The sequence below is a fragment of the Eulemur rufifrons genome, chromosome 1 (assembly GCF_041146395.1).
Source record: "Eulemur rufifrons isolate Redbay chromosome 1, OSU_ERuf_1, whole genome shotgun sequence".
Lineage (NCBI taxonomy): Eukaryota > Metazoa > Chordata > Mammalia > Primates > Lemuridae > Eulemur > Eulemur rufifrons.
The window spans coordinates 53,820,999-53,833,310 of NC_090983.1; the positions used below are offsets into that span (position 1 = coordinate 53,820,999).

The window sequence follows — 12,312 nt, forward strand, 5'->3', positions numbered from 1 at the left end:
TTTTCTTAACCAATTGAATAAAGGAAATGAAATAAAGTCAAATACAAACTATAAAAAAGAAAAAGCCAGAATGTCATTAGTTAAAAAATACTATATTGTATATAGAATCACAAATTTCTATAATCAGGCACCACATTTGCTGATTTGTAAATATACTTTTTTGGCTTAATTTTTCTCCCATTTTTCTGTAAGCAAAATAAATCAAAAGTAAAGTTGATAAAGAAATTACTGTCTTGTAAAATGTGATTGGCCTAAAACTGCAGTGCTTGGTTTTCTGCCTCCTTACTGGTTTTTGTACAGACTGAAATAACAAGTTACTTTTGTTTTTGCACACATTTTCAATTTTATTACTTTGCTTTCTGCTTTCATTCACTATTACTCTCCATGTCATTATCCTCCTCCTCACCGTCATCATCATCATCATCGTCACCTTCTGACAAGTCAAAATCACTGAACCCCAGGGCCATGTTGACTTTCTTCCCCCTTCTCTTAGATGTGGTTTTGGAAGAATTCTGCTTGGCTTGCATGTTTATCTGCATCCCAGAATGCATCACAGCTCCTGGTTTGTTCATTGAGAAGATATCCCCAAAGCCCATCAGCATCATGGCCTGCAGACTTGGGTTCATGCCATGGCCCTCCCCATTACTTGTTGCTGTGATCTGACATGACATCTCTGCACTGTTTGACTCCTCTGTTTTAGATTCAAAGTAAGACTCCTCAGACATTCTTGCAGCAAGAGGCAAGAGAAGCTATCAAAAGGGAAGAAAGGACAGAAGTAAAAAGAGAAATTAGGACCAATTTTAAATAAGGAAAATAGACACCACAAAATTAGCTGGTACCACACAGGAGGTAAATGATTAGTGAAATAAATGAATAGGGAATTATGTGAGAATTTATTTAATGGCAGATTTGGCTCCAGCATATTTGCCATAATTTATGAACGACAGAATAAATCACAATCCAAAGTTTGCAAAGCACCACAGCAAGCCAAATTTCAAATGGAAAGGAAGTTGCAAGTTTTAAGCCCTCATTTTGCTTAAAACAAAATAGTTTTTAGGATATCTCTTAATTATCCCCCAATTTCACTTTCACACAGAAACATTTAGTTAACCATTACATTACAAAAAGGAAATTAAATAGAGATTAAATCTCAAATAAAAAATTAAGAAACCATGTACCAAAGAAGAAAAGCTCAGAGGAAGCACAAAAACAGTTTGGCAGTCAATACAGTCCTAGGGAAATTTGGGTTGTTAACTACCTTTTTAGCTAGACTAGTAGTCTGACTATACATAAAAATGAGTTTAAAATACACTTGCTTCTGTTTATTATTTATTACAGCCAGATCTGATTTAATACTATTTATTCAAATTATTAAACAATTCATTTGTCAACAAATTCTAGATGGCCTCTTACATTTCAGTTATACACAACTACATAAACATGTGAAAACTGGGAAGAAAAGAAAGCAGTATTAATTTATTGTTATCTTCCTATATTCTCTAATATTCAAGTTTCCTTCTTTTAACAGAACTTTTTTCCTAAGATTTCTTCTCACAGTAGTTACTGACATTTATTTCCTATCTTATGTAAATACTTTGAGCAGCTAACCTAGTCTCATAATGTTTGGTCATATTCATTTCAGGGGCAAAACTGTTAGAATATGAAAAATGTTACTGCCTCTTCTTTTGAGAAACAAGCAAATTAAGGCTTGTATTTTTGGTGTGGTTTAAATATAGGTAAGTTTATGATAAGCAATGTACAAATAATATAACTCTAGGGTGACCTTATATTCTGGGTGTAAAGGCACTTAATATTTACGACCAATTCCTAATTTTTAAATGGAAGTTGAGGCTGAGTTTTAAAAAAGCACCTCACTCTATTGTAAAAGACTCTTGGAGTTGTTAGTTCAATAATAATTTTAACTTCATATAATTCAACCAAAAAGTACCAGTTCTATGGAAGAAAAAACTGCTTTAGATCCTTAGATATTGGAAACAGGAGATTATTTTCCCTGCAGTCAAACTTGTTACCTTTTCAAATTTGTTTTCCATTGTTAGACACTCTCAGGAACTCTTTTTTGCTTACTGGGTTTTATTATTTCAGGGGTGCTTCTTCACATTAGGTTGGACTCAAAAGATCTCAACAAATGTCTCTTAAATAAGCCTGTATTCTTCAAAGAAGTAAAATTCTTACCTCAAGCTTACCCTATAATTAAAAAATAAACATTTCCATGTTTATACATAAAGAATTCATCTTCCCGATTAATGCTTTAGTTTTAGGAAAGAAAATAGTGTCCTTGAAATTAATTCAATAATATAATTTTTTATGAAGTTACATAAATGTTAAACTTCTATAATTAAGATGAGGCCACACACAGAAAACCTAAACCTCCAGCTACTTCCTTTTTAAAAGGTTTGTTTTATCTTTCTCTCAGAAATCTCAGTTAAAGTCAAATAAAAACTGATGTGAGGATAAAAGAAAACACCTACTTATAAAATATCTGAGCATAAACTTTCCTTCCTTCAGAAATACCAGCTCTAAGCAAGGGAGACATTAAAAGCAAGTACTGTAAAGAAAGAAAACTTATTCCTCATAAGGAAAAAAAGGAAGAAAGTCTCATTCAGCTTGTGCTGTACACTGTCCATTGTTAGATGGCGGCTCTCAGAGCAGTCAGTTCCTTTACAGTGAAGAAAGTTTTCTGGAGTTAAAAATGTAAGCATACAACCTACAGAGCACTCAGAGTGTTTTATTATTTATTACACAACTATGTTACTAATAGCAATAATGTGTGCAAAGCAGCCCAAAATTTCTTAGAAAAACTGATGCCAATAAACTAAAGAAAGGTTCTAAAGCATACTCTAATAGGTAGTTTAAAGTTTTTTTCTTACACTACTAATTATAGAAAGAGTCAAGCCATGCAGTGCTTTATTGCTTAAGATTTCAATGCATTTAAAAAACAAAACAAAACAAAACAACCCAGAAAAACCACCTAGACTTCAGAAGCTATGCTATGGGGACAAGGTCACATTCTGGCTCCTGCCCCATCAGCTCAGGGATAAGTGGGGCTCTTCTGCAGACTCCTAGGGTGATGCTTCCCAGTCTGCCTGATGGCACCAAGTCAAGCAGAACAGGAAACTTGCTTGGTCGTCTTTCTCAACAGCCACATTAAATTCATGGAACTTATACCATTTTAATGTTCCATGACAGTCTCATGTATGGCAATGCCATTGTTATTCTGGAATTCTCTGGATCACTGAAGTCATTTTTGAAAAAGTTAAATTTGATAATAAACATTTAACTTCATTGTATTTTCCTTTTTTTGGATATCATGTTGCTTCTCCACACACGTTGGAAAAGGAGACAAGCTATTTTATTCTTTTAGACATTGGGAAATACTTTGCAATTGGGCATTGCTGCTTAATGGAGATTAAGACTTTAAAAAATAGGACAGTTTCTTGAAGATCACAAAATGAAGGGCATTTAAGTATTTTTTAAAATACAATTGCCATAGCAACTATCAAAAATGAATTTAAAATATATAAGTTTACTTTTAACCTGCCATTACTTATGATTTTAAATGAACAAATATTGCCCATTAAAAACTCTGGAAAAGCCAATTATACATTTATACTTAATTCCTGAAAATGGTATGTCATTTAAAAGAGGGAATAATGCTGAAATTTGATTAGACTTTAATGTATCATGTCAGCATGTAAGCTCAAGGTGTGTATAAATAGTTAAATTGTTAAGAAGAATTTTTATATTCCTCTAAATATAAGACTTGGGAGAAAACAAGATACTTCCTAGGTGTGGTAAATACTGGAGACAGAAGTCTTTTTCCAATCTTTTGCTGCCCATGATCACAACACTAAACTGCGTAAGGAACATTAATGCTTGTCGTCAGGTTAGCTCTATTTTAGAAGGACAACGTGGTTAAGTTCTGATGCACTGAAGACTTTCTTAGTCCGTTAGTTGCCTTGGTGTTGCATTTATTAGTTACTGATGGACCATAAAGAGTTAACCAGCATTGAGGTGCACGTTCTGGGGATCTAACAGATGGTGTGAAAATACATCGGATTTTATTTTTGTTATACTAATATACCAACACACTGACAGAAAAACAGTTCTTAAGGAAACAGCCAAAAAATGGGATAAGCTTTTCATTTAAATTTCTGGCATTTGTTAATTGAAATGGGATATGAACACTCCTGGATAACAAATGCAGCCCTTGGACACGCAGGCGCAAGGCGGGCCGTGAAAAGGTGGCAGTGGGGGGGGGAAGAGGCGCCATGTCGCCGTGCTCAGTGCTCCCTACGAGCTGCTACTCGGCAGGATGGCGAGGGGCAGGGTACTCACCGGGGTGTTGGACTGCTCTGTCAGCTTTTGCTCCCACATCTTTAAACGTCTTTCTCGTTCTTTAAGTTCTTGCTCTTTAAAGCTGAGATCACGCTCTAGTTTCTTTAGCCTCTCAAGAGTTGCCTCGATCTCACACCTGTACAGGGATAACTGATGTAAGTCTCCACTTTACTTAAGAGATATCACTCAATTAAAAAAAAAAAAATAGATAGGGTCTCGCTCTGTAGCCCAGACTGGAGTGCAGTGGGGTGATCGCAGCTCACTGCAGCCTGGAACGCCTGGGCTCAATCAGTCCTCCTGCCTCAGCCTCCCGAGTAGCTGGGACTACAGGTGTGAGTCACCACACCCAGCTCCAGCTTAAGAGATATCAAACTGCTTAGTGGTGCATCAGAATGCTCATTAAAGTAAAAGGCTAACACTTGTGCTTTTAAATCAACCAGGAAACTACAAGAGAAGAAGGAATCTTTCATATTCTTAAAAATCAACAGGTAGTTTCTAGGTGGAAAAATAAGCTCAAAATATTTCAACAAAATACTGAAGTGCCACTGGGGTACAGCGTAAGCTGTGGAGCTCGTGTCCTGGTTCAGCATGTAATAAATACTTACAGTCATCTAGCTCTTTACAAAGCACTATTATGTATTATTTCATCTTATTCCCATAACAGCCCCAAGAAACAGGTATTAATCTCATATAACATTATAGATAGGAAAATGATACTCAGGTTAGAAGATCAATATCACACCATCAGTGAGTGGTTGAGATGATACTTTAGCCTCCTCATTGGCTGAATAATCCAAGCAACCAATTGATTAACCTGACTCAGTTTCCTTGGTAGTGGTGGTTATATTACGTTAGGGCTCCCTAACTTGCTCGATCCTAAGATTTACCTAGGCTGCTTATTAAAAAAAAAAAACAAAAAAACAAAACACCACCACCAAATGAACCAAAAAACCAACAAAATACAGATTCCTAGGACCCTTTCTTGAAGCTCATGATTTAGTAGGGCTGGGTGGGGCCTAAAAGTTTCCTTATTTAATAAAAGACCCAAGTAATTTTTACAATCAGGCAAGTATAGGAAAACCTGGGTTAGATTAACTCCGAGGTTCTTTTTAACTCTAATATTAATAATTTTTAAAGGAAGTTCTCTCCTTAGTCTCTATAGGCCAACCGACCTCACCACTGGGAACAACATGCCCTGTTGTAGAAACCTGTCCTGCACAGCAATCGAAACAGCTGACGTGGCTCTGCACAAACTTTTTTTCCTTCAGGGCTGTCACAATGTTTAAGTCTAAATTTATGCTCTGAGAACTGGAAGTTCTTTCCCTTGAGTTTCTCAAGAGTCTGTTGAGTATCACTAATGAGAGAATGAGAGAGAGGGAGAAGGAAGTCAAGGCTAGAGAAGGCACCAGAGAGAATAATTTGGAAGAAGGAAGGGCCTGGAAATAGGTAACTGCTGTAGAATAGTTGCTTAGTGCTGCGAGCAGCTGCTTCGAGGTGCCCCCGAGACAAACCTGCGTTACAACTGCATAATCACGGTTCACACCTTGAGCACAGAAGGTAGAAGCCCCCAGATCTAAGTTAATGAATACATGTGATCAAAATCTGCCTTTTTCTTTCTGGGGAAAATCAGAATAAGTGAACAGCTTATTCCAGTGCTCTTACATATGAGAACTAAATGAATGAAAACAAAAAGGTTCTGGCCATTAACTGGTAAAACCCAATTCAGGGAACAGCTCTGGAGGTGGGTCTAGATTTGGGCCCAACACTTCACTTCCCTGCTTGTCTGAACAGCACCTCAGCGCACGGGAGGTCGCAATTAACATAAAAAGCATCTGCTGCACTGCCCACAAATAGCAGCACTCTGTCCCTTTTACTGGCGCCATTTGAAAAATCATTAAAAGACATAGGTAAAGTCACATTACAGTCCCTAAAGAAAGGCACTCAATCAGCTATCTTTCAGGATCATGACTGTCATAAAATTCCAATTTTATCAGATAAAATTTATCCAATTTTATCTGATAAAAATACACCAATTCACATAAACAAAAAATGTTTGCTTTTATCTTTCAATGAAGGATTGAGGGGGAAAAACAACCTTAGGGTAAACTTTTGTCACAGAAAAGGAAAGAGCGAGCCATCTTCAGCCACTGAGAGTCAGAGGTGACAAGGAGGCAGCAGAGCTGGGCAGGCCCACGGGCCAGCTGGTAGCAGCCTGGGCTGTGGTCCACACAGCGCTCCTGCCAACCCAGTCCCCGCGCTCCTGCCAGCAAGACTGATCTCACTGCTCTTCTTTTTGATCAGGGTAAATGGTCAACACCTTCTATTTCATTTGTAATTTAAGCCAAGGATTCATCTCAAGTTCCAGCCCTGGGAGCCCACTGCAATTGTGAGCCCTTCTGGAAAACAGAGCAACAGTTAAATAAGCTGAAAGCTGTGGCACAGAAGCGAGCAGTGAGGAAATCTTCAAAATTGTCTCCTCAGGCCCCGCTTCCCAACACTGCTCCCCCGACTCCGACCCCGGGACCTGAAATAGAGCGCGAGGTTATATGAGAGATGTAACCCGACCTGCAGACGACACAAACTCAACCAGCCGCTGCCCTAGCAGTTTTTGCTGGTGCATTGTTTTGTGTCAAATGCATCTGTTAATGAATTTATATAACCTTCCTATTCTAAAAATATAGTTTAAGTGTCTTAGTTGATGAAAATTATGATTTTCTCTTAAACCAAATCCAACAGGCTCAATTTCAACTATTATAAATTTTCCATATGCCAAAAACAGGCAATGAACTGTAATTCTTTCGTTACACAAAAACTTACTTTGAAAGAAAAGGTCAATTGGTAAAAAGAGTGATACAGCATATATATTACATGATAAATATATGTGTTAAATTTAGTGTTATGTATTTCACGATTTGCACTAACATCCAGATTGCAAAGATTACATTTTTTCATCTCTGCTTTTTTGTTTTTAAGAAGGCATGTCATGGTGAGAGTACTTGGTCACCGAGGAAAAACAAGCAAAGAAGCACTCTGCCAAGGGACACAGCTCTGAAAGCTCATTGCAACACTGCACAGCTCACTCGGTGCAGAGTGCCACAGGTCTGCAGGCAGTCACATGGGCTGATGAAAATTGAAAACATGACTAACGGGATGATACATTTTCTGTTCTTAATGCTCACTGTCATTGCTGCTCATAAGTCAACAGGAAGAGAAACAAGCTGAAGTTCTGAGGAACAAGGATGGGCCCGACACTAGAATTCTTTCCTATTACTTATTAGGTCAAAGGAAATAACATAGTTTCTGTGGTTTTTAATAATTTAGTTTTAAAAAGAATTTTCAGAATAATTATTCAGTTTTCTAAAAATACAAGTTCCATCTGGCTGATGTGTGGAGGAAGCTCTACCAGAAAACAATCATTTGCCAGAAACATCACAGCAGTATTGGAGTCAGACTTCACTGTGACTCTAATTTACGAAAAAACACTAGTCACATGGTTTCAGACACCAGACAAAAGTTGGGAGAAAGAAAAGCAGTAGTGTTGTCCTTTGGAATATCCAGATTATCTAAGAAAAACATATTCTTTTTAGCACTTTGCATATTGGGTTAGACATTCTTTTTGCCTTAATGATAACCTGAAACAATCATGCTTTGTAATATTTCTCTTGGCCAAAAAGGAGTCCAGTCAAGTGTATGTTGCATGCCAATGAGGAGACAGCACGGCAGTGGCCACAGGTCCAGCAAGAGCACTGCACAGCACGTGTGCAGGAGCAGCCCCGCGTTACAGACCACCTGGGCTCCACTGCTGGCTCCGTCTCAGCACTGTATGATCTCGGGCAAGCTACCCAACACGCCTAGGCCTCAGTTTTTGCATCTGTGATATAATTTAGGGTTGCTATGGGGATTAAAAAAGATAATCCAAATGAAGTACAGGCATCTGGTAAGAACCTAATAAATGACAACTGTGTTTATTATTATTATAATTAATATAATTATTCCCCATGTTTTTAACCAATTGCCAAGTTCAGTTAAAACAGCTCTGCTGCTTCTCAAACCGGGGTTTACTGTACGCCTTTTACTAAAATATATCAATCTATTTTACCTCTTTTCCCCCCATTCTCCTCATTTTTCATCTTAGAGCATTTTAAAAATTAAATTTATCATTCAACTAATCCAGGCTTAATGGAGAAAAAGTAGAAAATAAAGATATACAAATAGAAAACACTCTTCCATAATCCCATTACCCAGTGATAATACTTTATGATACTTTTCTTTGTCTATGTACATATACACATAAATATATATTTTATAAAAAATGGGTCATTCTAAAGAAACTACACTGTAGTCTCTATTTTTAAATCATTATCAGATCTATGTTATCTAAATGGCTCCACATCATTCTGTGTATGCAGACAGCATTTTTTAAAGCCATTTCCCTTTCATTGCACTTTATGCCACCTCTAGTTTTAGATTTTTAAACGATGCTTTGCTGAGCAAGTGTCCATACAGTCTTGCGCAGCTTTCCCATTTATTTTCTTAGGAATGAACTGGTAGTGGTAGAATTTCTAGGAAAAAGAATATGAACATTTTCAGAGCATCTGATCCATACTGCCAAACTCATCCATAAAGGTAGTATTTTCCCACCAGGAACATATGAGAAAGCCTATAGCTTTGGATATTTTCATAATGTATATTTTTGCCAATCTGATAAATTAATTTTGCTCCCTTATACTTATTTGACTGCTAAGTAAGACTGAATATTTTTCTTACGTTTTTTAGCCATTTGATTTCTTCTTTCATGACTTTTCATGTCTTTAGTAGGATATTTTAATTAAAATACTATTTTAAAGACAGAAGCTCTATCACAGCAGTATTCAACATGTAACCTAGAGACCCATGAGACCTTTTTAAAGGATTCTTCAGGTTAAATTGTTTTTCAGAATGGCACTAATACAGGATTTGCCTATTCTGCTGTCGTTCTCTCACAAATGTACAGAGTCTTCCAGAGGCTTCAGGACATGTTGATGGTGAGACGGCTGAATGCAGAAGCAGGATTTATTATTGTTATTTAAATGCATAAATACATATTCAAATTTTTCCTCTGTTCTGATTTTGAATGTGGTAAATATCGACAGATATAACTCATGTAAACAAAAGTTTTTTGGTGCCCTCAATAATTGTTAAGAGTGTAATGGAGTCCTGAGACCACAAAGTTTGAGAGCTGTTGATCTATCGTATAGGGGGAAAAGTTATAACAGTATGTCATTTGTCTCGGAAATTTATTTATGATGGGTAATTACTTTTGGCCAAATGGAGGTTTTAAATTTTCATGTAGAAAATTTAACCAACCTTCTACCTGCTTTCTGATTTTGTTGATATACTTTAAAAGACTCCCTATCTCAAAGGTATTAATATTAGCATTGAGATCTTACTAATCCCTTGGATAATAGATCAAATAGCATTTCCTCTAGGAATCCTTTTATTATGTCCTCAGACTAGATCAGATTTCATAGTTACATGCTCTACATTATACATTTAGTACTTCTGTCATATACCTATCAAAATAGTAATGAGGAAGTTTTTTGTGTATTTATATTTAACGGTTTAATATTGGACACTCCTGCTGGAGAGCTCCATGTGCATCCAGACTGCTGTGCTCTGCGCTACACCCAAACCTAGAACAGCACCGAGTCGTTTTCACACCAGCAGAAGTTCACCAAATGAATGGTGAATGAACGAATACAAATAGCACTTTTGTCATGGCAAATTAACCTACATATGTATATTGTTTTAATATCAGAATGTCTTTTTATATTATTACCACTATGGTATTTTCTTCCTTCCTTCCCCCGTATTTATTGAGCAAATGCTGTGTTCAAGGTATACTCTAGATGCCGTGGGTACAGTGATCAACAGAAGTGATTGTCGGTCCCTCTTACATTTTAGCCCGTGAGACACACACTGAATAACTGCAGAATTAATTCCAATAGCAGTAAAGGCTATGAAGGAGATGCTCCCAGAGCACATACAGTGGAACCCGATCTGGCCTGGGGTTGGGAAACACTTCCCCGAAGACACTGTTCAGCTGCTATCTGAATGGCAAGTAGCAGCTAAGGTGGGGTGTGGGTGGCAGAGGTGGTGTGTGCAGCTGAACTGGGATAAGTTTTAAAGAGAAGAAATTGCATTTGCAAAGACCCTGAATAAGGGAGAAATAAGCATCTGTTGAGGGATTAAAAGCCAGAAATTAAGGGGCAGAATGATGTTCTTAAGATGGGGCTGCTGAGGCCAGAGTACAGAGAGTCTTAGGAGCCTTCTTAAATATTTTCGTCTTTGTCTTAAGAGTATTGGGAACTCATATATGGATTGTAAAGGCTGTGATCTGATTAGGTGTATACTGATCTCTTACTGTACAAAATGAATATTACTTACATGCTTTGTTAAGAAAAAAGTCCCTCATACCTAGACGTGAGCTCACAGTATTACTTTTGTGTCCTTAAATAAAAATTCATTTAACTCACTGGCCCTAGATAGATATTTCAAAGGAATAAAAGTAAATCAGGTTATTGTAAAACACCAATCAAACAGAAAGCCCAAAGAAATGTCTAATAATGGAAGTAAACAACTCAGTTCATTTTCAAAGTGCATGCAGTATTCATTTGGCATCAGCAGATGGCGTAAGGCGTCATGTTACCGCCACGGCTATCGGGAACGGCGATGAAGTTACTTACAGTCTCTGCTGAGTCAGGGAAGGAATAATGTCAGCTCCCAAACAAGCTATTTATATTCATGCAGCAGGTGACCTGGCTAAAATGTTTTATCCTGGGCTTACTTTTCCACTCATACAATTCTCTTATTACTAAGTTTGTTTTACACTTAATAAATTTTAATAGGATTTATAACAAACAAAGTTTTCTTTTAAAAGTGTTGTTATAGTCTCCCTACCCCCTTCACTAGCAGTGCCTATGCTCTGCAAATTTCAAGCAAACAGCATTTTTTTTTTTTTTTTTTTTTGAGACAGAGTCTCGCTCTGTTGCCGGGGGCTAGAGTGCAGTGGTGTCATTGTAGCTCACTGCAACCTCAAACTCCTGGGCTCAAGGGATCCTCCTGCCTCAGCCTCCCAAGTAGCTGGGACTACAGGTGCGTGCCACTGGGCTGGCTAATTTTTCTATTTTTAGTAGAGACGTGGTCTCGCTCTTGCTCAGGCTGGTCTTGAACTCCTAGCCTCAAGCAATCCTCCGCCTCAGCCTCCCAGAGTGCTAGGATTACAGGCATGAGCCACCACGCCCGGCCAAGCATTCTTATTTCTTACTGGACAGAAGCCAAAGCTTCCTAACAAAGAGTTAGGAAGCTGTATACAGAGAAATGTCTGGTAACCATCTTTTGTCTCAGAAGATAGGATTTCAATATTCTTTCCAAATACTTAGACATATCATAAGGCAACAAGCTTAGAAAAACATTCTTTTTTGCTTAAATATGAAATGAAGGACATATTGTATCTCCAAAATCCTTTTTTTTTTTTTTTTTTGAGACAGAGTCTCACTCTGTTGCCCAGGCTAGAGTGAGTGCCGTGGCGTCAGCCTAGCTCACAGCAACCTCAAACTCCTGAGCTCAAGCGATCCTCCTGTCTCAGCCTCCCGAGTAGCTGGGACTACAGGCATGCGCCACCATGCCCGGCTAATTTTTTCTATATATATTTTTAGCTGTCCATATAATTTCTTTCTATTTTTAGTAGAGGTGGGGTCTCACTCTTGGTCAGGCTGGTCTCGAACTCCTGAGCTCAAACGATCCGCCCACCTCGGCCTCCCAGAGTGCTAGGATTACAGGTGTGAGCCACCGCGCCCGGCCTCCAAAATCCTTTTAAAAAATATTTTTTTTTCCCTAAGCTATGCTTAGAAATCAGGACTGTCATCAAGGCCTCTCATTCGCTTCTTCAGTGAAACTAGTCATGGCCTTTCGAAG

The 12,312-nt window shown here is 37.8% G+C and overlaps 1 protein-coding gene across 3 annotated transcripts in view; it reads right to left on the bottom strand.

Moving 5' to 3' along the window:
• The window catches only part of MAP3K20 (mitogen-activated protein kinase kinase kinase 20), a 168,007-nt gene that overhangs the window by 40,510 nt on the left and 115,185 nt on the right, over positions 1-12,312 (bottom strand). For 2 of the 3 annotated variants that reach the window (XM_069470849.1, XM_069470839.1), the window contains exon 11: positions 4,357-4,492. In XM_069470849.1, coding sequence (XP_069326950.1) covers positions 4,357-4,492 — 136 coding nt within the window. Of the gene's footprint in view, positions 1-107; positions 750-4,356; positions 4,493-12,312 lie in introns of those variants that run through there. The other variant, XM_069470858.1, reaches the window with a different exon arrangement.